At 38.9% G+C, this 27,278-nt stretch overlaps 1 protein-coding gene across 2 annotated transcripts in view; it reads left to right on the top strand.

The window, feature by feature from the left end:
* Positions 1–5,336: 5,336 nt before the first annotated feature.
* Slc38a11 (solute carrier family 38 member 11) overlaps positions 5,337–27,278 on the top strand; it is a 46,315-nt gene continuing 24,373 nt past the window's right edge. The window contains exons 1-7 of one of the 2 annotated variants that reach the window (XM_031370454.1): positions 5,337–5,461; positions 5,887–6,007; positions 8,000–8,074; positions 11,576–11,710; positions 13,425–13,490; positions 14,939–15,045; positions 18,677–18,756. In XM_031370454.1, the coding sequence (XP_031226314.1) occupies positions 5,423–5,461; positions 5,887–6,007; positions 8,000–8,074; positions 11,576–11,710; positions 13,425–13,490; positions 14,939–15,045; positions 18,677–18,756 (623 nt within the window). In that variant the 5' untranslated portion in view covers positions 5,337–5,422. Of the gene's footprint in view, positions 5,462–5,886; positions 6,008–7,999; positions 8,075–11,575; positions 11,711–13,424; positions 13,491–14,938; positions 15,046–18,676; positions 18,757–27,278 lie in introns of those variants that run through there. The other variant, XM_031370456.1, reaches the window with a different exon arrangement.

The following is a 27,278-nucleotide window of genomic DNA, read 5'->3' as shown; positions in this document are numbered from 1 at the left end:
ACAGTGGTCTGGGCCCACCCAGACCATTAGTCAAGAGTCAAGAAACTGCTCCACAAACATGCCCACAGGCCAATCTGATGGAGGCAGTTACTCAGTTGAGGTTCCCTCCTCCCAGATTTCATTTCTGTCAAGTTGCCTAAAGCTAACAAACACAGAGATGTAAGTAAGATTTAGAGCTATGGGGAATGCTTGCCCAGAATGTCTGTCTCTGGGAAGATTTGGGATTATAGTCACAAAGTTCTTTGGCCTCTTGACTCACACCCCAGTTTTAGCCACACCTGCTGTTCTATATGATAAATGTGTTCTCATGTATGAGAAGACAATGTTCTACTCAGAGAGAATGTAGCTCCAAGTGTGCCCAACCTTCTATTGCCAGAGCTCCATGCCATTTTCTACTTCACTTTCTTTACTTTAGCTGAAGTCATTACAACTACTCTCTTGTGAATTCTTAACCAGCCCACCCTAACGGGTAATACCCTTTCTTCTAGTCCTGTACCACTAAGATAAGACTAAAATGTGGCAAATTAAACTTTATAGAGTCAGAAGGAGATGTAGGGAATAAGCACATGAGCTCTTAATTACTCTGGTTTAACATCCACAGATTCATTTGACTAAGAGATATTCAAAAGCACACAGCATCTAACTTCATTCCTTCCATCCTGTCACTTTCTGTATGTATTGAAAAAAATTATTAACGAAGAATAAAAGTTAGTATTTTTAAAGTAAATTTGTTTTCTCACATTCTAGTTTGCATTGTGTTAGTCACCTGAGAGTGGGCATCAAAGATCAGGTGGCCATCTCCTAGAGGGTAAGAAATGTTTGATCATCTTTCAAAGAAAAAATTTAAAACTATAACAGGAAAGATGAAATGGGGTCAGATTTTGTGGGGGTGATAGCAACACCCCCACAAAGCTTTCAAAATGTAACCTCCATCTCTACAAGACAGTCATAGCAACGCAGCAGCTGACACTGAGAAGCCACTTGCTAAATCAGAGTGCAATTTCTCCACATGCCCATAGCCAAGTGCAGGTAAAGGCAAAAGTTCCAACTCTCCTCAACAATCCTTAGAACATCTCAGAGGCACTCTTCGTGGAAGAAAAGGAATCCAATTATGCTGATTGTATTTAGTCAATTTGATACAAACCTAGACATATCTGAGAAGAAGGACTCATAACTGAGAAAATACCTCCATAAGATTAGCCTGTTGGAAAGTCTGTAGGGTATTTTCTCGTAGGCAAAACGTTGCTGTGAACTATGTAAAGGTTATCTTTTGTATTATTAAAATGCTGATTTCTCTGCTTCCATATCTGTTTGCAATCAAGACATGGCATTGTAAACCTTATTCTAAGAATCTCTGGTCGGTCTCAATGTTGTGTAAACATTGCTCCCTTATTTAGTCTCTGATTTGCCAATAAAAGCTGATCAGCCAATGGCTGAGCAAAAGAGAGAATAGGGCCTCTGATCCCAGCCAGGGGAGGGGTAGAGAGAGGAGGAAAACAGATTCTCCATGAGGAAAGGGTCTAGGAGCCATCATGGGAACACACCTGAAGCAGAGAGAGCCAGATCAAAATGCAAGTATCTCAGGGATTTTGGCTGGGAGGTAGCCAGATTACCTTAGAGGAATAAAATAGATTAATAACTTCTCAGCTATTGTGCTGTCAAGCTTAATTAAATAAATCTTAAAGCCTTTGTCTCATTTATTTGGGAGCTAGTCCAGATAAAGAAAAGATTATAACTTTTTAAAAATTGTACGGACGTTCTCTTGATTGATGATTGATGTAGTAGGACCCCACCCACCGTGGCAGTGCCATATCTGGGCAGATGGTCCTAAACGGTACAAGAAAGCAGGCTTTATTATAGACCAATTAGCAACCTTTTCCTTACTCACACCTTACTACTGTCAGAAAATGGTCAGATTAACCATTAGGAAGAGCTTTCTAAATCCAGACTTTGTGCCTGGATGGACCTTTGTCCATGAATTGTAAGAAAGTTGTGGGCTATTAGAAGTTAACTAGCCTTGATTATAAAGAAAGAAATGAGAAAAACAATATCCTACAGGAGCAAAGTATATGCTTTACATAATTGTGTGATTCTATAAAAAGCTCAAATGAAGGCTTTCTATACTCCTGAAGGTCTGGTTTTCTGGCCTCAGTCTAGTGCTACAGCAGACAGATTCAATAATATTGCTGGTTGTTTTTCCTTTTGCAAGTGAATATGCACTTATCCCACGGAGAAAGTACTATATAATCTGTCTAAACCAAAGGGTTCCGGAGCATTAGTTATGTTTACCTCTGTGGGGGAAGACTGTCAGGGATTCTGTGTTGACTTTTCTTCTTTAGATTTTCTCATTGTGAATCTAGTACTTTTGAAATTATACTAGATAACAATAATTTTGAAATCATAGAAAGGTCCATTCAAAAAATATCATTAAAATATGTAAAGATTATTCAACAATTATTTATGCATATATAAACCAATATACATATATACATATATACTATATACATATACACATACATCTTAGTTTAGCTATGTATTTCTTTGTAACAAACAATTGTAAAATTAGTGGACTACCTAGGAAATCAATAACAGTTGTTAGCTGGCATTTTCTGTGTATTAAGAATTTAGGGGGCTGGCGAGATGGCTCAGCGGGTAAGAGCACTGACTGCTCTTCCGAAGGTCCTGAGTTCGGATCCCAGCAACCACATGGTGGCTCACAACCACCCGTAATGAGATCAGACGCCCTCTTCTGGTGCATCTGAAGACAGCTACTGTGTACTTACATATAATAAATAAATAAATCTTTAAAAAAGAAAAAAAAAGAATTTAGGAACAATTTGTTGAGAGAGCCTGGCTCAGGGTCTTTCTTGGAGTTACAGTTAGGTTGCTATGAGGGGATCCAGCTAGGAGACTGAGGTTGAAGAATCTTTATGTGTCAGCCACTTGGCACACTAGCATTCCTGACCACATGAGCCTCTCCATACACAGTTAGAATCCTAGCATGACCAAAGAATCAGTAACTCAGTGGCCACAGACACTTCTCTGACTTGGTATCAGAAATGGTGAGCATCTCTGTTATCAAAAGCTGGTGATTAGAAGCATGCACATCAGGGTGTTCTTGGGGAGGCCAGAGAACATCTTTCTTGAGTTATTTTTCTTCTTCAACCACAGATTGTAGATTGTAATGGAATGCAGACCACCAGGCTCATGTGGCAAACACTTTTATTGATGGAGCCATCTTGCAGTCCCTCCACTCCTTTTTTACATGAGCTTTAAAGTTAGCACACAAAGTAAGAGCTTCATGGTGCCATGTTCTTATGTCAGTCTACTTCATTTTTTTCATCCTGTTCTCTACTGTCCTTCCCACCATCCTTCTTCCTCTGGCTATCTGATTTTTTTTCCCCTTTATTTCATGATTTTTAAAAATGAAAATTTTTCTTTTTGATTGAAGAGTTAGCACATTTCAGTTTTTAGTCACAATTATTTGTGGTACATACAGTAAAATTAATTGTGAGCTAAACTTAGAATTGGTAATCTTAGAACATCTAACCTTTCTGTTAATGAATACAGGATATCTGTTCACTTATACCTTATACCTTATCTTATACCTTATTTGATGTCCCTTGATGGTCATTATTTTCTCAGAAGAGATTAAATGCAATTGTGTACTTTGCTGCATTTATTACTAAGGATTTCTGCACTTATTACTATACTGATAACTATTCACTGACAGCATTACATTCTTTCAAATTGTATCTGATTGTTTATTATTGTGGTACAGAAATTAGCATATGCTTAAGCTGGTATTATATTTTGTCATCTCTCTGTGTTCTTTTATTAAATCAAATATTTTCATTAATTCTGTAAATTGAAAATAATACATTATAGTATTGAATGTGGTTTACAACATTATAGACCATTAATGGTGTGTGTGTGTGTGTGTGTGTGTGTGTGTGTGTGTGTGTGTGTGTCCGGGGAGGCTGGAGAGATGGCTTAATGGGTATTTATGAATGACAGATGGAAAAATATTGATAACTTCACGAATTGGTTGACTCTAGATCTGTGAGGAACAAGGAAAGAGACCAGCAGGGTTTCTACTGTAACACTAAGTGTTCATTTTTACAAACTAAAAAGCAGGGTGAATGTTGGAACTGCTTCAATTAATGCTACAAAGTAGTGAGGGATTTTTAAATAGCTCTAGTTTTCCTAAACTTTTATCTTTCTTTTGCATGTTGTGTAGGTGTGTGTGGATGCCTGTTTGTGCACAAGAGAAGGGCCAGAACTGAGGTGGATCTCTGTTTTGTTCACTGGCAAAGCTTGTCTCAATTTAACCCAAAGTTTGCCCATCAGCAAGCTTAGCAGTCCAGCTTGCTCTGAGAATCCTGTGTCCATCACATTCACCTGGCCGTCAAGGGGTTTGGAGAACCCAAACTGCGGTCTCCAGACTTTCATGACAAGGTGCCTGTAAGCCACATCCCCTGGTCCCAGTTTTCTATATTAAAACTTTTTTTTTCATAATTTTAAATGGTCATGAAAAATAAATAAATTAAAGAAAGTAAATAAATTAAAGAAAGAACCTCTCTGTTTGGTTAGCATCTATGTATTACTGTCGCATTGCCCCAGAGGACGTTCTCCACCCATTTGCGTGGCTGAATATACTTCAGGTCTCTTTCATCCTGTTTAATACAAAGGATAAATAGAAATTCATTTAAGGTTCTTCCTAGCACAGACAGCCTAGGCTCCTTCACTTTGTTGTCCCCTGCTTGCCCCCTCCCTTTCTAAAGGTTCATTACCTGAATCTAGTATCAATCTATCTTGCCTTTCTATGTCTCCTTTCCCAAAGTTTCCAGGGCGCAATTGACTAAGACATTCACAGCAAACAAGCTGGCCAAAGTCCCAGGAATAGTGTTTTATTTTGCTTTCTGGTTATTTCTTTATGAGGCTTCCAAATTCTACTTAATATAAAAGTCCTAACATTTCACTGTCCTTTTCTATCCAGGAAGAGGTTTAGGTCGAGGAACACCCGGTAAAATGTCTCTCTGTGGAGAAGAGGGCTGCTGGGTTGTTGGGTTCTTAGCTGGCTTCAGACTGGCTTAGGAACAGACAGAAGAAGCAAGGGAAAGCGCTGTGGGAGGAACAGGTTGTACTTTTGCAGTTTCAAAGAGCTGCGCTCCCTGAGTGAGGGGAGTTTGGGCTAAGGGGTTAGAAATGTCCACAGCTCCTCACCGAGAAGCAGCCGGCAGCAGCTAGCAGGGTATACCCGCCCCGTGAAGGCGGAGACCTCTGTGCAGCAGCCTAGCGCCCAGCCTACCCAGGGACCCGCTGTACTAGCTCCCTTCATCTCTCTGGCGAACTTGTCTGCAGGGGAAACCGCAGGGGAGCTTGGCCAGGTGGGAGCCTCAGAACCTGCCCTTGCGCAGCCATGAGCTATCATCAGCCACAGCTGAGGGGTTCTCCGCAGGTAAAACTGGCAACAGTAGCAGGAGCTGAACAACTTCCTTAATTTTCAGCCTGGGGTCTTGGTTTGGCAAAAAGGGGTAGATCTGATTTAATCTGGCCTACGCATATTTGGCAAACACTTTCCAGTAACATCAGTAACTTCTTTAATTTCATGAAATCATGTGGTTGACTCCTAACAGACTCTGAAGTTGGGTCAAAGCAGTTGGCCTAGCTACTACAGGAAGACTTGTGGAGACTTAAGGATAGACTTTAAGTTCTTTTGGATTACTGGCCATTCTTGTTTTTCCCTGCTTGTTGACGTATTAGCAGCACTATAGGCATAACTTGATGTCATTACTATGTTTGAATCCTGCATTGCTTATTTGTCTGACATTTTTCATTTTCAAACTAGTAAATATTTAATCATTATTTTATCTATTAAAATAGAGAGAGGCAGACTCGAGTGACAGAGAAAGTCTGGTCTCCGGACATGAACACCAAGGGAAATCGAGTCAGTCTGCAGCTGTTTTCAATGTAGTCAATTCTGTTATAGGATCTGGGATAATAGGTAAGCCACCTGTGTCTGCTTAGTTCTGTTTATGAAGTAAAAAGACAAGCTTTTCCAAGTGTTATTATTATGCCAGCATTCGCTAAAACTTGAATGGGGAAATTGCCGGTTTTCTTCCACAAAAGCTTTTATAATTTTTTCCATCGTAGTAATGATCTGTCCCCTTTATGCAGAAGATGCACTGTTTCCCTCGACAGCAGACAGTAGCATCCTCCAGCTTGGGAGAGGGGCTGCACAGGGGTTGGGGAAATGGGCTTTTCAGAGATTGCCTGGTCAGCTGATCAGTTCAACTAATGCATTTGTTTCTTCCTTCTGAAGCAGAATGTATTACAAAAATCATCTTAGTATGAATGTGAAACTTGCAGATTCCTGTATATATTATGTGTACAAACGTTTAATGGGGGACTTTTAAGAATCCTATGAAAATTAAACTAAATAATATCTCCTTGTGCACCTATATGATCTTAAATTTAAAATGTGAACTTATGAAATATTGTTTACATCTAGTCATTAATATAGTTCATTTAACAACAGTGCTTACAATTGGTAAGAATGGTCCCTGTTATTCCAACAAATTAGAAGCAAGGGACAGCTTCTAAAAAAGTAAAAACTTTAAAAAGGGTATTGCATTTCATTAATAGAAGCAGTATTTTCCAGTGTTTATTATTCTTTTTGTAGTTGGAGGCATTCCATTTCAGAAAAGGCAGGGAAACCAAGAACCTATCTACTGCAATACCCACCAAATGTATAACTCTTTAACCACAGAATTTCCAGATTTTAATTTACTTCAAAGTGTAAGTTGATCAAATGAGTTGTTTTTAATTTTTATTTATTTATTATTTCATTTTATGTGCATGTATAGGCGTTTTGCCTGCGTGTATATATAAACCACATGTATGCCTTGTACCCACAGAGGTCAGAAGAGGGTGTTTGATAACCTGGAACAGGAGTTCTAGGATGGCTGTGAGTTGCCATGTGGGTCCTGGGAAATGGGTAATTGGTAAAAGCAACAGGTGCTCTTAACTGCTGAGCCATCTCTCTAGCCCCTGAGCTAAGTCCCTTATTTTTTTCACAAGGTGCTGTGATATCTGGCTTTACATTAATCCATATACTCATATGTAATGAGCAATAAAATTGCTCATTAAAATAAAATTTTGTAAATGAACAATAATTTGGAGGTCCCTGGTGTGAAGCATGAGCAAGCAGGGTCACATGCTTGTTTAAAAGCCTGTCTTCATGAAGCACAGGAGTATGGGCAGTTCAACCTGAAAGAATTCTAGAATCCATCCCAGACGTGAATACTTTTCCAGGTTAATCCAGGTTGGCGATGTCAAAGTGTTCCCCTTCACTGCCCTCAGCAGAATTATTTAAAAGAGAAATCTTTTTTTTTTTTCTGAAAAAAATATTCTGGGTAGAAGTGCTTAAATTATTTTACTTTGGATATTTTACAATCTATAATCTAAAGTGGCCCATGTGTACAAAACAGTGCAAATAATGTTATAAACCATATTGAGCTTGAGAAAAGGTAACTTTGCTTTCCTGTACCTCCACATCCTCTCTATTTTCTTCATGGTTCCCCCATTTTGGCTCCAGAATCAGTCTTCCCTGAGATCCTACAGCTGTCCCCTGGTGCTTTCCACAGCAGCATGGAGGTCATGAAGGGGTCATCATTCTCCGAGGAGTCCAGGGCACTGAACATCACCCTGAGATAACTATTGTTTGTGTGAACTGGAATCAGGTGTTCATGTGCTGCTTTTTAATTCTTCTTCTGCCATCTCATGTGCTTGCTTTCTTGACAGGTCCTTAACCTAATGACATTCTATTCTGAAATAAGTGCTAATATGCTAATATTTGATTTTGGAGTACCCTGTCTCTTACAATTTTAAATCACTTACATAATTGATTTTACCTTCTATGCATGAATTGTGAGAGCTTTTTGCATTTTCTATATGTCTTTTTAATGTGAGGTTGGGGCATTTTGTGTTTTTCCAGGATTGCCTTATTCAATGAAGCAAGCTGGATTCCCCTTGGGATTACTGCTTCTATTCTGGGTCTCATACATCACAGGTAAATAGCATATAACTGCCTATCCCTACAGTTTAAATTGTGCAATGACTTCTTTACTTACATAAATATACTCTGCAGAATTGGATTTCCTACTTAATTAAGAAGTGCATCAAAGCGTCCGCAGGAATTTAAGCTCCACATCTGAGGAGATTTGCTTTACTTCCTAATCCTTTAAACAGATTAGTAAAAGTAGCCCGCTATCTCACCAAGCCTAAAGCTGGTCATGTGCCTTCTTCACTTCAAGCAGAACATGGTGGGTGAGAAAGTCATTTCCAAGACTGTAGCTGTGCTATGCGGACACTAGTCCACAGTGCACAAGGCAGAGCTGGGTGGCAGGGGCATGCAGATGGGCAGCCCTAGTCGGTTATGTTTGTTTGTGTAGGTGATGCTGGAGTGTTCACCAGGCAAGGCTGGCTCCTTCTCTCCAGTGCTGCCCCTGTGTATGCTCTGTCTGTCAGTGCCTTCCCACACAACAGAAAGCTGCTTCTAAATTGCTTCCTCTTCTGCTCCCAACTCATCCAACATCCATTCATACCCACAAGATGCAACTCCTCAGGTAAATGCAGGTTCAACACTCAGACAGACCAGGTCTCCTTGATGTAATCCTCAATTCAGCCAGTCCCACCATCCTGCCAGTTTACTTTGTGAAACTTTTCTCTGACTTAGGATTGCTGGGAAAGCAGTCATTAACAGATGCAGGGGGGCTTTGTTTACATTTTTGGGTGTTTTGTTTGTTTTTGTTTTGTTGTTGTTTTGATTATCAACGGTAATCTAGATGGATGCCTTGTACCAACTAGTACAAAACCCTTCAACTGTCTCTTCTTTGAACTTATGGCCTGGGCCTCAAGAAACCCCCTCCCTGTGAGTTTATACATTTTCCCCAATCCCTTGTTTCACAAAGGATTCAGGCAATTACTGTTAACAATCCAAAAACCAGTCAAACTCTGTTTGGGGAAGTGATAGTGGAGTGGGATGTAGAGGAATGGGAGGTACACATGGTTCTCCAGTGATACACCATCAGTGTTGCTAGTCTCCACCCAAGACTATCTCTTTGAATGGATCCTCTGCATTATCCATTCATTCCATGAAGTATGTGGTGTGTGTGTGTGTGTGTGTGTGTGTGTGTGTGTGTGTATGTGTGTGTGTGTGTACACGCGCACATGCTTCACTGAGTTTAACTACCATAAACTCACTGAGTTTAGCCTCCATGAGCAGAGGCAGGGGTTGTTAATAGAACATGGGCAACTTACCATTGGCTATACCCCTGAAGAAAATGATAATCTCCCTTGCTGCCCAGCCACCATTAACAAGGAAGGGTGGAGTTTCATAAACCTCTCCCCAGTGGGCATGATGAGGTGTTAGTAGACCCCTATCTTGTGAAGGTGGTAAAGAGTTCATGAGTGCACATGTTGTGTCATGTCCAGAAGACACTGTTTCACAGCACCCTCCCCTTCTGCTGGCTCCTACATTCTTTGGCTCCCTATTTTACAATGTTCCTGAACTGTAGAAGGAGCAATAAATATGTCCCACTTAGAGTCAAGCCCTCAATTGGGATTTTCTCCATCAACTGTCTCCCACTGCAAAATGCAGCTCCTCTGACCAGGCCTGAGAGAAACATTAATCTATGATATGAATAAAAGTATCTTTAATTTCCTGCTTCCCAGTTAACACTGACAAATATTTAATTTGTACCCAGGTGTATTACCATAGCTTTAGTGCATTGTAAACACATAATTATAAATCAGCAGGCAGAGAAAATTAAACATCTCACTTGTGTGTCAGGATTGGAAGAAAATGAATAGTTTGGTAAACCTACATCATATTATATCTAAATAAATCATAATGGAAGTAGCATGTTCAGTTGCTGGTCTACCCACGATGTACAAGCTCACCAAAGTCAAGCGTTACAAGCTTACCCTCAGGAGTAATGATTGACCAATTCACTTACTAACATCATCCAAGTCCTTAAATAATTCTAATAAAGCAAAGATTCCCTTCACAAAAGCCAAACAATTTATATCTCAATATATTCATTTCCTTTCTTATGTTTTAAGACCAAAACCTGCAAGTGCAGAATATTAATTTCTTCTCTAAATTAACACTAAATTTGATTTTTTTTTGGTGGTGTTGTTTTTTTGGGTTTTTTTTTGTTTGTTTTTTGGTTTTTTTTTGTTTTGTTTTGTTTTTTGTTTTTTTTCAGACAGGGTTTCTCTGAGTAGCCCTGGCTGTCCTGGAACTCACTCTATAGACCAGGCTGGCCTCAAACTCAGAAATCTGCCTTCCTCTGCCTCCCAAGTGCTGGGATTAAAGGCAGGCACCACCACTACCACCTGGCCCAAATTTGTTTTTTTTTTTTAATGGAATCAGTCTTGTTTCAAAAAGCTATGGCTCTATTGGACAACATAGAAACATTAAAACATTAAAAATCTTAAGTTTTCAAGTTAGACTGCAGCAATTTAAATCCTATATCCTTAACCCTGTGATCCTTATTGGCACTTGACCCTATGGAAATTACTTAGGAACATTACAATTTAATGGTGGTTTATTTCTAGATTTCCTTGAGACAAAAATCTCATTTCCAGGATGGTATCAAACTTGTTATCGGGTAGAAGATGACCGTGAGCTTCCTATTTCCTCCACCTTCTGCATACTAGGATTACAAGCATAGGGCATCAGGCCTAGTCTATGTGTTGCTGGGGATTACACACAAGGTTTGTGTGTGATAGATGAGCGCTCGACAACTGAGCTATATCTCCAGACACCTACAGTTTTTCTCTTGCCTATGTCTATGTCTATGTCTATGTCTATGTCTATGTCTATGTCTATGTCTATGTCTATGTCTATGTATGTCACTAGGTCTCACTGTTATTCTTGCTGCCCTGGTACTTGCTATGTAGATCAGGCTGGCCTCAAACTCACAGAGATCTACCTGCCACTGCCTTGAAGTGCTAGTGTTAAAGGAGTGTGCATGTGTGTGCATGAATATAGATGTATGTATGCCTCACACCCAGCTTCGTTTGCTTTCCTAAAGCCTCTGATGAAGCCTTCAGATCAATAGGTTGTAAGTGTTAGTTGTTCTTCTACTTCAAGCATGCTGGAGACTCTTAATCTCACTCCTCTCTGCTACACCTGGGAGAGTCACGAGAGCACATTCCAAGAACAGTTCTGTATTTTTGAGGAAACTGAGGTCTCAAGCCCCTTGTCTTGTTTTCTTGGTGTCTTCTCACAGGCACTCCTACAACTCCATTCTTGGACCATGTTTCAATGTTCCAGCATTGCCTATAATCTCAGCACTCAGGAGGTTGAAGCAGGGAGATAGGATGCATCCTTGGATGCATAGCAAGTTTGAGGTCAGCCTGGGCTATATGGACATTTGTTTTAAAGACCATTCTTTTGTTTTCTAAAACAATTCAGTTAAGGCACACAAATGCTTTGTATCAAATGCTTTAATCAAATGCATTTTTAATCAAATGATTTGTGTTTTGTTCTGTTTCACTACAGACTTTTCCCTAGTTTTATTGATAAAAGGAGGAGCCCTCTCTGGAACAGACTCCTACCAGTCTTTGGTTAACAAGGCCTTTGGCTTTCCAGGGTACTTGCTGCTCTCTACCCTACAGTTCATGTACCCTTTCATAGGTAAGATAGATGGCTGTGAAGACAGATGCTACAATAGTTGGTACAAGCATGGTCTTTTTTGAAGGAATAACAGTAGCTTTAATAGACATTTGAGAGTCATCAAAGACAATTAGTAGTTGTAGTGTTGTCCAAATTAAGTGTTTGCATATTAGCTATTTTATTTCTGATTTTCTGATACTTTCAACCTATTCTGTGAACATTTTTTCTAAAATGAATGGGGGTTTGATTAATGTTTTGGTTTTCTTTACCTGTCCTATTCTCTCTCTCTCTCTCTCTCTCTCTCTCTCTCTCTCTCTCTCTCTCTCTCTCTCTCTTTCTCTCTCTCTTTCTCTCTCTCTCTTTCTCTCTCTCTCTCTTTCTCTCTCTCTCTCTCTCTCTTCCTATCTCTCTCTGCCATCAGAATATATATAAGTATATAACATATATACATACACACAAAAATATCACACTCACACACATATACACACAAATAGAGAAAGACATTCATACATACACATATATGCATGCATACACACACAAATGCACACACATAGGTATAACCACAATGATTTGAGATTTAAAGTGAGTGACAATAAGTCTCTCTTACAGCTTAATACAGTTATTTTTGTTTTATTTTGTTTTTTTAAAAACATGAGGATTTGGGGGCACTGTGTACCCATGTTTGTACTACAGTTGTGAAAATGTTGTCCACTCCTTAAATAGATAAAATGTTCATATAAATGAATGATTAGATTTACTTAAAAAGCATCTTATTCATTTTTGGGGAATTTCAATGTTGACTTCATATTTCATGTTAAAATCAAAGAAGCTTGGAGTAAGTCCACATGCTTCCACAAAATATAAAAAATATACTCCCTACATTTCAATTGAGGGTATTTTGAGGGGGGCTATGCCTTTAAAGTTTACTATGGTTATTTGATTTCAATTTAAGCAGCACAATATGTTCCTGAAAAAGTGTTTGGAAACTAACCTTCAACAACAAAATAAATCACGTTTTAAATAAGTGTCAAACTCAATATTTGAGAGCATTCTGGGATAAACCAATTGTAAAGTGAAAATCTTCCTGAAGCTCAGGTTGACACTCTGATATAAATCTATCAAGTGTAGTACAACCAATTTAAATTTATCCCTGACTAGCTTACATATAAAATGCAACTCAGACTATGGTTATTTTATTTGGCTTTGACACTTACTGGGTGGTCACTCCTAATCTACTCATCTAACTGCTGGCCTGGCTACCTCCCCAGTGGTGTACCCCAGATACTTGCTGTTTCTCCTGGCCATGTGCTCATCTTCAATCTCCCCTCATGGTAGCTTCCTCTCTCTCCTTCTTCCTCCTCCACTTCTTGTCTCCCTCCCCCAAATAGGTCACTCCAAACTCACCTATCTCTAATCCCTCCAGTAACTGTCTGTAGCCAACTTTATTTAACCAATAGTTTTAAATAAGGGAAGAAGGTTTGCACAACAAAAGCTTATAAACATGAGAAGTCACTCATAGTCCTAGACCTTTGGGTATAGATTTTAGCATTATAATACATAGCAGCAGAATAAACCTCAACGATCAAGTTATCCTTAATGTGCACATAGTAAAAAGTACATATAATATGTGTTAAAATATGTAAATATTTAAAAACTAATAACTTCTGGTGTTTAGAATATGCAAGATAAAATATCACAGCCTTATTAATGACCATTCTTGTCCCTGTGTTTTCAGCTATGATAAGTTACAACATAATAACTGGAGATACTTTGAGCAAAGTTTTCCAAAGACTCCCAGGAGGTAGGTAAAAATGAGAAATGTGATGGGTTTGCATAAGCTTATGTTGCATAGCCATTGTGTAATTCATAAACATTTATAAATAAAATATTTGATGAAGGGTTGCACTACCTCACAGACTTCGCAGTTCCCATGATCCACATCCATCCCAGGCCATAGATCTATATCAGCTTTTAAGAGTTGCTTTTTTTTCTCTGGACATGGAAGTGCATGGCTTTCTTAATTCCAACACTCCAGAAGCAGAGGCAATTAGATCTCTCCAACTTCCAAGTCACACTGGTTGATAGAGTGAGTTCCAGGACCACCAGGGCTACATGGAGAAACCCTGTCTCATTTTATTTTATTTTTTTAAAGCTAGTTTTTATAACCTTTCATTTTATTTCTTTATAGTTTTGCTTTTTTTTTTTTTCAGATTACTAGGTAAATGCCACAAAAGAACATGTAGTTTTCTGAGTCTTGTTTCTCAAACTCAGTGAGCTGTATGTAGCTGAGATGTGTCACTCTCTCAGGTTCTCTCAGGAGTCTGTTAATATTTCTGTTGTTAGGAGTACACCATACTATGGAAATACAAAATATCTAGTGTGCCACTCAGCTAAGGAACATTGTATTGTTTCCATTGTGGGGCAATTGTTCATGTATCACAGACCTGCTTCAGGATGTTACCATGTCCTGGCTATGAGAGTGATTCAGAAGGCTTGAGTGTGGTTGCCTTCTGACTTTGAAGTTACTGGGGCTAGAGAGATGGCTCCCTGGTTAAGAGCATTGGCTATTCTTGCAGAAGACCAAGGTCCAATTTCTGGCACTTATATGGTGGCTCACAACCACCTAACTCTAGTTCCACGGGATCCAACACCCTCTTCTGGCCTCCCTGAACACTAGTAGTGTACACAATGCAAAGACATACATACATCAAAAGAGCCATCCATCCACATTAAATAAATAAATAAATAAATAAATTTTTAAAGAGGCTATTCATAGAAATGTAAAATTCTATGACATATGAATTGTAGCCTAATTTTTTATTATTGTTATTATAGTTTGTGGTATGTTTATCTCTTTCTTTTTTTTTTTAATTCACACAGTCTTTTTTTTAAGACTTATTTTTTTGCTTATTTAATGTATATGAGTACACTGTAGCTGTCTTAAGACGCATCAGACGAGGGCATCAGATCCCTTTACAGATGGTTGTGAACCATCATGTGGTTGCTGGGAACTGAACTCAGGACCTTTGGTAGAACAATCAGTGTTCTTAACCACTGAGCCATCTCTCTAGCCCCAGTATATTTCTATTTTAACATGATTTTTTTGTTGTTGTTTATTAACTCAAAATAATCTTTATGTATGATTATGTTTTTTTAATTCATTTGTTCATAATGAAATGTTTAGGTAGTTAATATGTCACCAATCTGATATTTATAGCTGCAAATTAAATAATATTTACTATATTTTAGTTGATCCTGGAAGTTGGTTTATTAGTCGACATTTCATTATTGTGGTTTCAACGGTTACATGTACTCTGCCATTGTCGCTGTACCGAGATATAGCAAAGCTTGGAAAGGTAATTTTTACATTTTAAAGATTTATTTATTTTTATTTTTTATGTATACAAGTGTTCTGGTTGCATGTATGGATGTGCACCATGGGCTTGCAGGAGCCAGAAGAGAGCAACAGATCTCTGGAACTGGAGTGTTTACAGAGGGTTGTGAGCTGCCATGTGGGTGCTCGTAATCCATCCCAGGTCCTCTATAGGAACAACCAGTACTCTTAACCAGTGAGCCACCTCTCCAGCCCCATTTTTACATTCTAGATAGCCCTGAGCTTTATTGATTTACATCCTATTCAAGTTACAAGCATGCTTGTATACAGGTATACTGGTTACAAGTATGCTGGAGCATACTGTGAGTTACTCATTTGAGGAAACTGGTGGTTAAATGTGAATAAAATATTCCTTTTTCTTCACTAAAGTAGGTAACATGATATCAGTCAGTAGTTTTAAATTTAGAAAATATAGAGAACTATATTTAAAGTAATTCTACTTTATTAGAAAGTGCCCCGTCCTTCTTGTTGATAATTAAAACAGTTAAACTAAGCATGACAAAGAAAGGTTGAGTGTTTGAAGACATAAATAATTAATCTTAGTTAAGCATTGTACAATCTGTACATGTAGCATTGTACAACCTATGAATGTAACATTGTATAATAGATGCATGTAACATCACATACTATATGCCTGTAACAAACTTTGTGTGGTACACCTAATCTATATTTATGTTTTGTGTATCAGTCAAAATTAACAGTAAATCAAATTATTCCTTAAATGATGGAAAATCTTTTTATTTGTAAATTACAATATCTATTATGCATATTTTCCACTCAGTGAATTTAAATACCAATTTGTTGATTGATTAATTGTTGAGAATTTGACCTATGAGACTAAATTTTTTAAATAAAATTAACTAAATAATTATTCGACTTACCCATAGAAGCTTATTTATATCAACTATCTATTATGTGCCTGTATATGTTTTTAACTTATTTTATGTACATGAGTACACTGTTGCTGTCTTCAGACACACCAGAAGAGGGCATCTAATACTATTACAGATGGTTGGAGCCACCATATGGTTGCTGGGAACTGAACTCAGAACCTCTGGAAGAGTAGTCCTTGCTCTTAACTACTGAGCCATCTCTCCAGCCCCCATCTGCCTATATTTTATTCTCTTATTGCCAAAGAATGTTTCTATTTTGCGCAAAATATAACTGATTCCATGTCTACATTGTCAAACATTCTGATAATGATTAATTACAAGATACTTTTACACTCTGCTTTGAAAATTTCAACCATCAAGCATATCACACTCCTTGCTTTCATGTTTGACAAAGTATATCCAGTAATGAAGCAGATTTGCACAGAGAGTCACCATTCCTGGGTGTTCTTACCATCAAGATTTCCATCCCAAACGTCCATCCAGAGACAAGCAAGAATGTGTTAAAAGGCAGGTCAGACACTGCAGCTCATACCTGTAATCCTAGCATTTAGGAGGTGGAGGGAGAAGCAGGCAAATCCTGCTTCTCCCTCCAACGTGATCTTCCCATAATTCTAGCCCAGCCAGGGCTATAGAATGAGATCTTGTCTTAAAAAAAACAAAAAAAGTGCATCAAAAGGAAATTTTTTATGTGTTAGTTATTATATGAATGAGCAAGCAATTTTTCTCTTCACAAGTTCAATATAGATATATAAATGCTATCTTCTGAGAGTAGAAAGGAAAACATTCTTGGGAAAATGGTAATATTGAACATATTAATTACCTACATGTCCCCTGAAGCTGTCATTCTGAAATCCCAATGAACAGAACACAGTGCTGGCTCCCTCTGGAATATACCTCTGGCATTTGAATATCACCCCTATTACTATCTAGCTGTGAACTTCAATTTGCTAAATTCTCTCCTTGTTCTTCACGAGACTGGGAACTCATCACAGACATGTATTTCAAATTAAACATTAAAAACTTAGAACCCAATGTTAATAATAATCTCATGAAATAAAAGCATTCTGAGCATTTTTTTTTCTTATCATAGAAACCTTTTCAAATGTGCTTACTCATTTTAAATGAAGACTCAGAACACAGACCTATTGGAATAAGCGCACATGCAGAGGGGAGCACACACACACACCCGCAGGCTTGTGTTGTAAGCAGATCAAATAGGCAGAGCACTGAGAGGAAGACAAAAGAACAGACCCAGAACAGAAACAGAGCAAAGGGCAAACTGTGCCAGACAAATAGACTAACTGAGCAGGAGAGCCAAGAGGAAATGGCAGACATTAAAATAAAAAACTGAAAAACAAAACAAAACAGAACAATGGAGATGAGTGTATGCATGTATGCATGTTATGCTGAAAGAAAGTCAGGGGGGAATAAAAATAGAAGAAGCAATTATAGATAGAAAGCCCCATAAAATGGGGCCTGAAGAAAACAAGATATTTTCACTTTTACTTTCCTAAATTAAAAGTCCTCACTTTGACTGGGCAGTGGTGGTACACACCTTTAATCCTGGCCCTTGGGAGGCAGAGGCTGGCAGATCTATAGTTAGAGGCCAGCCTGGTCTACAGAGCAAGTTCCAGGACAAATCCTCACTTTGTATCCTGTACCAGAAGTAAATAAAAGCCCTTAAAGCTTTGTTGCAAGATCAGGGTGGACACTTGATCCTCTGTTTGAGGGGCTCAGGGACAAAAATTAAGATATGGTAAGTAGTTACATACCTACCAGTGTAGAGACCAGTCTATATGTATATAAACCACTTGGGAACTGAATAAAGACAATCTATGAATAAGTTCATAAATTTGTTGTTTTTGTTGTTCTTTGTCTTTTTTTATTCTATTTATATTGGAGATTTTATTTATTTTCATTTCAAATGTTATCCCCTTTCCCTGTTTTTCCTCCACAAACCCTTTCTCCCACCCCCCTCCTCCTGCTTCTATGAGGGTGCTCCCCTACCCACCCATCATTCCTGCCTCACCGCCCTAGCATTCCCCTACAATGGGATATCTAGCCTTCACAGGCCCAAGGCCTCCTCTCTCATTGATGCCAGATAAGACCATCCTCTGCTACATATGCAGCTGGAGCCATGGGTCCCTCCATGTGTACTCTTTGGTTAGTGGTTTAGTCCCTGGAAGCTCTGGAGGGTCTAGTTAGTTGATATTGTTGTCCTTCCTATGGGGTTACAAACTCCTTCAGCTCTTTCAGTCCTTCCCCTAACTCCTCCATTGGGGTTCCCATGCTTAGTCTGATGGTTGGCTGTGAGCATCAGCATCTCTATTGGTCAGGCTCTGGCAGAACCTCTCAGAAGTTAGCTATATCAGGCTCCTGTCAGCAAGCACTTCTTGGTATCAGCAATAGGGTTGGGTTTGGTGTCTGCATATGAGATGGATCCCCAGGTGTGATAGTCTCTGGATGATCTTTCCTTGAGTCTCTGCTTCACTCTTTGTCCCTGTATTTCTTTTAGACAGGGGAAATTCTGGTTTAAAATTTTGGACATAGGTAGGTGGCCCCATCCCTCAACTAGGGACTGTGCTTAACCTCTGGAGATGGTTCTCCTTCCCCTTTGTAGGTAGATTTTTAAAATGGTGCACCATTTTGCATCATTTCTCTGCATCCTATACTGATGATGTCTTTGCATTTCTTTTGCAGATCTCTTTTATCTCTACCATTTTAACAACTGTAATTCTCGGGATTGTAATGACAAGGGCTATTTCCTTGGGGCCAAACATGTAAGTGTTGTTGTATCTTTGATTTTACATCAAGATTTGCTTAAATATAGCATATTTGGGAACATAAGTAAAACACAGAAGTGAAAAGATACAGCCAGATGTGAAGAGGCAGCCAGATCGAGATCTCAAAGTCATTTTCAGCTTTGTTGCAAGGTCAAGGCCAGACTGAGACACAGGAGACTCAGTCTCAAAATAGGAAATCAGTAAGGAAAGAGGGAAGAAAAGGAAGAAAGAAAGAGGTCGTATGCACACAGCCATAAGAAACACCATTTAGATAGTACTTCAAAGAATCAGAGAAAGACTTACAGTCAGTCAATATACTGAGACCTGCAATGTACTAAACACTGTAGAAGTTGATACATACTATGACTTAAGCAGTGCAAAGAACACTGTCTTCTATGAATAGCTTCTAAGAAAAGAAGGGGACAGGAAACCAGAGGATAGATCTGATCGATAGTACAGTGCACAGGGAATCTGTTTCCCTCTTGATTAACTGTTGCTCTGTAAAGTTGCGTCTTCATGCACATTCTTATGAAAAGCTCCTTGGCTTGCCAGAAAAGAATGCCAAAAACAAAACAAAACAAAACAAAAACAACAACATAAACTAAAAAAAAAACCAAACCAAAAGAAAACTAACTAAATAAATAAACAAACAAACAAACTCAAGTAGGTAAGACATATGAGACAGGGTGCCAACATGCTTTGATTTAGTAGAGTCTCTTGTCCCCTTGCTATAGGTCCTCACTTGGCAACCAGTTATGTTGTTCCTCTCCTTATCTCATCTGAGCCTTAGTACCTCCCCAAGGCCTTTTTGTCAGATACCACCACACCGAAATATCAGGGCTTTGCCATAAGAATTGGGACAGATAGCTGGGGAAGCGTAGCTCCTTGGTAGAGTACCTGACTAGAATGCAAGGGGCCCTAAAGTCATTCCCAAGATCAAAAGAAGAAAAAAGAAAGAGAGAGAGAGAGAGAGAGAGAGAGAGAGAGAGAGAGAGAGAGAGAGAGAGAGAGAGAGAGAGAGAGGAAGGAAGGAAGGAAGGAAGGAAGAAAGAGGACAGGGAGGGAGAAATGAAGGAAGAGGAGGGGACTTGTTAATCCAGCCCTATAGGAGAAAGAAGGAAGGGAGGGACGGAGAGAAAGAGCAACGGAGGAAGGGAGAGAGGGAGGGAGTGAGGGAGGGAGAGAAAGAAGGAAGGAAAGGGAGGGGGGTCACTAATCCAGCCCTACACACCTGTAGCAACTTTGAAACGTATATGATTTGGTTCAGGTCAACACGGCCATTTATCCAGAAGGCTCTCATTGAACACCTTTTGTTTCTGGTGATCGTGCTGTGTCCTGGGAGAAAAGAGCAATGTATTATCTAAATCAGCATCTAGTGCAAGTTATTCATCAGTTGGATGTTCTAAAACCAGAAGGAAAATAAATACCATACATGTGATAAGTGTGAAGCAGAAACATGAAAGGGGGGTTAGAGGAAATGCCCAAACTAGGGAGGGCATCATGACATGCTGAGATCTAGGAGAGCTTTCCTGAGGAGGGATCAGTGTATGATCTGGGAATCTTCACAGCTAGAGTGGAACTTTTTTAGAGAGAGAAGTGGATAAAAGGCATCATAGGCTCCATAAACGTGCTCATGGAAACCTGTGGGTGTATGGCCTGTTCTATTGCTGATCATTCAGTATTTATTGCACTGATTCCATCCTGGTTTTCAAAAACTGAGGTACAGAACCAGAAGATAACCAATGCATTAAATAATACAGTAAGTAACAACTTAGCCAAAATGGTGATGATCCAAAACTTAAGCATAATGACTGAAACTTTTATACTGAGAAGTGAATCTAAGCAGCTGTACATAATATATATATTATATATATTATATATATACATATATATAATATATATATAACACTGTGAGGCAGTATCAAAGAGAGGAAAGAGAGAGAGAGAATTAGGGAACTTGAGAAGTGGATGGATTGGAACTCACTTGTGCTCCAGGAGGGGCAAACGACATTCTCCATCTCCACTGCATGTTCCACTAACCTAACTGGCTTAAATCACTGATGTGCCAGCGCCCCACTCACCGAGCCTCTGACAGCATCTGTTTAGGGGCCAGGCAACTGTACTCCTTATGGAACAATTAGAGTCCATGAGCTAGGAGCTAGAAAGAACTTCTGACCCAGAGACTGGCCACAAGTATACATCAGCTGCGCCCCATCCCCCACATGATCAAGGGCTTTCTGTTTCTTCTTGATGGCCCATGGTTGATGGTTCACTCTTCACCTGTGTTTTTCAGTATTTATTTTTATGTAGAATGTGTCATGTGACAGACTATTTTGAATACAAAAAAAATGTCTTTGCTCTCAAGGGTCTCCCCTTTTAGTGGGGGAAATAACACTTTGTAGATAACTATCATGGAAACTATTGGAGAGGAATGTTCACGTCTTGTCAGGTTAAATGAGCTCGTTTTGTAGATAAAGAGCTTAAAGAGCTATTTGTTTGTTTGAGTTCTAAACAAAATATAGCTTTAATTTCCTCTACCGGTGATAGAATATGTTATCCAAGACTGAATTTTTACAACGATGGGGATTATTTATTTAACTCTCCCAATATTTAGATGTCTAAGAAGTATGCCTTTTCATATGGTGCCACCCTCTATTTCTGTTTGAATAGCTCTGCAAACAACTTCTGCTTGCCCTGTTTACAACCAGGCTAATGAAATCTCTGTAGAGGTTGGCACAGTAGCTAGCCAAGCAGGCTTCTTTCTGGAAATAAGACAGGCAAAGATGCTTATCATCCATAAAACATGAGAAATCCAATACATCGTCTGTGCTTTTCTTAATTTTCAGTTCAGATGAATGATCAGAAAAACTGTAGATTCCTCTCCCCCTAGGTCTCCTAAAATGGTATTTGAAAAAAAGATCTTTAAACCCAGTATCAGAAGAGAGGCAGGTCTGTAACGGCTGCTAGTATTGACCTTGTTACCATGGAAACACCTTTTTAGTGGTTGTGTTTTAAAAATAAAACACAATTCAATTTCCTTTTCCATAACTCATAGGGCCATAAATTCTGCTTTCTGGTATGATTTCAAATAGCCACAGCCCAACAACTTTGTGTTCCTCTTGGAAATTATGTTCAGTTTTATTGTATTTTTCTAGGTCTTTGCTTTATAAAAATTGGGGTAGCAAGGCAACTTAATTGTCTTCCAGAAAGGGCACAAGTATAAAAATGCAATAACACATGGGTTTTTTTTTCTATTTTTTTCTAACTTAAAAAAAGAGGCATTTTAAAACATTCTTTATTTGGAATGTGATTAATATTCATATCTTATAATCATTGTGGAAATGATAACATGTAATCAAATATAAAACTTTTTCTTCATATGACGTGTGTTATAGCATTTTAATCAATAACTTAGCATTCTAAACATGACTGAAGTATGTATGTCTATACTTTTTACAGACATTTAGATACACAAAATAACCCTCAGCAAGCATTAATTTCCTTACTCTGTCCATCCTAAGCCTAAAACTCTACAATTTAGTAAACTAGACAGGATTCAAGACAGGATCGGGGGAAAAAGGGGGAAAAATATGTAAATGTACATATTTGAGGGAGAGTTCTGATTAGTTCTGACAAATGTCAATCACTTAACTGCTATGACACATGAATTGTTGCTGCTTTCATTGTAAATAGCAATCACCAAACTATAATCTGATTGCAGTAGAAGACAATTTATTAATCCAACTATAAAGGTTGAAGGTTGGTGGCTGGGTGTGGTAATCAATATGTTGTATCCAGGAGCTCAGTTAATGAAGTCAGACATGGCTCTTCTTTATCTCCATCTCTTTTTCCTACTCTTGTTTGAAATTTCTGCTCACTGTCATAAGATAACAGCAGGTAGTCTCAACTTATATCTATTCTAAGTCCACAGAAAGAGAAAGAGTTTTCTCTTTCAGGTGCTTCCAGTCCACTACAAAGGTTGTTTCCAATTGGCTCTGTTGAGGATCTTTAAGGATTCCTACTCCTGGATCTGTGTTGAATTGCTCGTGATCTGGTGCTAGGTGCCCACCCTTGGAGCTAAGAATAGGCTCACACTGAGTATGTATCCAGACTAAATAGGAAAATGAGTGTCCTCTAAAGACAGCAAAGCAGTAATGAAATGTGGAGGGAGCCAGTGTGCCCTGCAAATTAGAGGACTCATTTAGATTACAGGGGGTTCATTACATGGTATGAAAAGAACACACAACACAATTTAAGATGTAAGTGAATGATAAATATCCTCATTGGGAAAAATACTCCTATTAGAACCTGGAGAAATAGTTTAATGAAATTTTTAAAAAGAAAAGTCCCACAATGTTTCTAATAAAAGTATTTCATGTCAATTATGTACTTAAAAACCATGTGGTATAACTGTTATAAGTTATTTCAGTAGAAAACAATGAATCTAGACAAAGATCTCTTTTTTCTTCTGTCTTCCCAACCTCCTTATTTGATAAAGAGTATAAATGAAGTAAAGAAGTGGGTGAAATTGACATAAGGTGAAAAAAGAACTAAAATACCTTATTTCATTTTAAACATAGGAACTATTGAGCAAATTATAGGGAAAGTCAAAAGATGAATCTAAAAGTGCTATATTGACTCATTTTGGCAGGAGGAGGTGAGACAGAGTCTCACTATGTAGCTCTAGCTGTCCTGAAACTCAGTATGAAGACCAAGCTGGCCTCAAACTCACAGAATCCATCTACCTCTATCTGCCAAATGCTGGGATTAATGGTGTATGCCACCACATTCAGCTTCCAGGAACTCTTGAAGGCATTTGGGGCATTGTTTGCATGGTCCTTAGATAGAAGCTGGACTATTTATTCTTGATAGTGTGGCCTAAGGATGCAGAGAGGAACATTTGGTTTTGTTCTGAAGATCATGTAGGCAATGTGAGTTTCACATGAGGAGCTTCTGTTGCTGCCCTGGAATGGTGATCAGGAATGGATTCAGAACTTGAGGATTTTAGCTTTGTAAACTTGGAGTTTTTACCAAAAGGAATTGAGAAAGGTTCTCTACTTAGAAATAAAATGATATTTTTCTTGTTGAATTTTCTTTATTCATTTCTTAGGCATCTTCTTGTAGGGTACGTTATGTCTTTCATCTTGCTACAAGCACCCAGAGAACAGAGATCACATTTGCTCTTTCACACTGTATGCTTAGCTCTCCAGAATGTCCAACAAAGAATTTCCAGATCATCAGTTAGACAGCTATCATATACCTTCTTGTTTTAGTCAGTTCATCCCCAGGATTGGCTGAACACTATTTGGATGTAATTAAAGAATAGGAATCAACTTGAGGCAATGAAATTTTCATGTGAAAGTATTTACTATCAGGGAAAACTTTTTAAAGTTTACTTTCAAACCCAGATCATAATAACCACTGACCCCCACTTTCCTATCACCACCTTCCCCCACTACATAGATACTATGTTTAAGACATAAGTAGTGTTTTGTTGATTCTGGCTAAAAGTCTGCTTGGAGTATACAAAGAAATGGTTTGCTAAATCATAAATGGTTTGGCAGAGACTGAGATAAAGGGAAGGCTTTGCTGAAGTGTAAAAATCTTGTCTTCTTGTTTGGCTGATGGACAGTGACAGTTCTGAAACATAAGTGTGGCCAGATAAAGCTCCCATTTTAGTTGGGCTATTCTTGCAGCCTGAGGAAAGGGCAAAGGGGAGAACAGAAGCCTGGAAGAAGGCTGCCTATGGCAAGAGTCCAGGCATAGAATAACTGGTGCAGTATACATACATGGATAGTAGACTTGAAGAAGGAGGAACCTTTTAGCTGATAGAGTTAATTAGACTTAGTTACTTTATGAAGGGGCTAAGGGAGCAAGAGTTACTATGTAGGTTGATGGTTGACACCAAGGTTTTTAGCTTAGACAACTAGATTCATAGGTGGTCCAGAACTTACCACCAAAGGCTAAAATAGAAGACTCTAGTGTCAATCAATTAGAGCATGTATTAAATGCCTATTGCATCAGTTGTTCTAGGTTGTGAAACTACAAAGGTAGACATAACCCAGTCCCTCTCTGTGGGTCTATTAAAGTTGATTGATGGCAGACTTGGGCATATAACCATCAGAAATCCACAGAACACTCATAATTCTAACAAATATTTGTAATATTAAAAAGTTAGGAGTCTGGGGAGAGATGGTTCAGCCATTATGTGCCTTTAGCACAAGCATAGGGGCCTGAATTCAAATCTGCAGCACTCCTCTTGTAAAGCTAAATCATTGGTGTATGCTTATTACAAAATAGAGACAAGAAGATTTCTGGGCTCCCTGGCCAGCCAGCCAGTCTCAACCAATCCAGGTCCATTGAAAGAACTATGCCCCACCACCAAATAGATAGTAACATCATAACAGGAAGCCTTTGAAGAGACCTCTTTAAAATTGTGATAGGATGATGAAATCTTGCTCTCCACAATAGATGGTTTCCAGCAGGGCTGCGGGAAGGGAAAGGCTCAGCTCTATTGAAGGGACAGGCCAGAGAGTTTGTGCAAGCTCCAGTAAGTATAGTGATAACACAAATTAGACTTTTTTTCTTTTTGCTTGGGTGAGGTCACAAGGGAGGGGATGGACAGAGAAGGACTGGGAAGTGAATGTGACAGGGGTGTATGACATGAAACCCTCAAAGAATAAATAAATAAATATATATATGTGTGTGTATATATATATATATATATATATATATATATATATATATATATGGTAGAGGAAGAAGGGTATGGTGGGAAAATGACTGAGAAAGATTCTGGTGTTGTCCTCTGATCTTTACACACTCGTGTTCTTACAAACACCCATAATGGTGTTCTGCAAATGAATACACAAAACAAACACCAATAACAATAATGATGCTAATGACGGTAATAATAAATATTTTTTGAGGTCAGATCCTACTCTACCCTCCCCCCTGCCTGTATGTGACAAATCTACCTGGCAAGAGCACTTTGTGAAGAGTCTGCAGGGGCATCAAAGAATAGATGATAATCAGACTCAAAGGAGGTTGATATCTCAAGTGTCGAAACCTGTTCAGGATTACATGACTTGGTTCACATGGTTTGTTTTTTGTAAGAGCAAAACTAAATTCTGCCCACCCACCCCCCTAAAAAAATCAGCATTAAGTTTTCTGAAAATTTAAATCAAATTTTTAAAATTATATTTAAGGTAAGTGAATCCATTTTGACATTGAGAGTAATCACAAGGGAGGATTTTTTTTTTCTTTCTGCTAGCTCATGCCAAATGCAGATCTGTATCAAGGAATCAGACATAAATGAGCTGTGAGGGAGCGGTGGCTGAGGAGCCAGCTGAGGCTTAGCTTGGGGAAGTGGTCAGGTCTGCCTGTCACTTAGAGCTTGTGCTATGACAGAAAACAGGAAATGCTGAGCTGTGCCTAGGGGTATCCAGAGCATTTACCTCTAAGCTGTGCCTGATTGAAGCAGTTAATTTAGAACAGGTTCTGCCCACGCTGAATTACTCGGAAAGCATCCTGTGCTCTGCTAAAGAGTTGGAGTGTGTGCTACCAGAGGGTACAAGGTGTTCTGAGCCTCCTGCCCCAGAGGTGCAGTTTCCTAAGACCTAGTAGCAATACCTTGAAGCCTAGTTGTTGTTTTGTTATTATTTACTAGAAACAGAGGCTCGAGAGATAGCCCAGGCTAGCCTGAAATTTGCTTTGTAGACCAGGCTAGCCCCAAAGTTTACAGACACCTACTTGCCTCTCCCTCCTGAGTGCTGAGATCTAAGGTGAGACACCATGCCCAGCCTGAAGTTTGCTTTTATCACTTCATGAAGCCAGGTTTATTTGGCAGGACAACATTTCTGAGCCCTCAGCCATTAGGAAGACAACCAATTTAAATTCCTAATCTAGAGAAGATGCCTGACTCCAAGAATCCAAACCATCACCCACATCTGGCAGCTCACAACCAGCTGCAACCCCAGCTCCACAGGATCTTATGTCTTCCTCTGGCCTCTTCAGCCATGTCCACACATGAACCTAAAAATAAGTCTATAGGACTATGTATAGCTCTGTGGTTAGCATGCAGGAAAACCTGCTTTTGAACCCCAGCACCTCTCACCAAAAAGGCTAAACAAAAATTATATAATTAACACCAGTTAAGTTTTTTCTTATGTGAAGGAAGCAATCATTTCTTTTGGAGCCCTGGTTGTTCTAAGGGCTGCAAACTGCTCTATGCCAAGCCCTAACTAATCTTTTCCTCTCTTCACACCTTGTAATTCATAGACACTAAAGTTTTCAAAATGAAGTCCCTTCCCTTCTCTTACTCTTCCTTCCTAGCCCCTTTTCCCTGCTTAATTCCTTCTTTCAGTTTCGTGTTGGCTGGTTTTCCCTGTTTGATTTTTAGACTTGACCTCTTTTGTTAACCTTTATCCAAATGCTCACACAGGTAAAATAATGGATCACCCTGACTGGCCTCCTGTCCTGCTGACCCTTCTAGAGAAATCAGCCTCTCAGTTTGTTCC

The sequence above is a fragment of the Mastomys coucha genome, unplaced genomic scaffold (assembly GCF_008632895.1).
Source record: "Mastomys coucha isolate ucsf_1 unplaced genomic scaffold, UCSF_Mcou_1 pScaffold15, whole genome shotgun sequence".
In the NCBI taxonomy this organism is placed as follows: Eukaryota; Metazoa; Chordata; class Mammalia; order Rodentia; family Muridae; genus Mastomys; species Mastomys coucha.
Note: the sequence above shows the minus strand (reverse complement) of the source record. Positions and strands in the feature narration are given on the sequence as shown.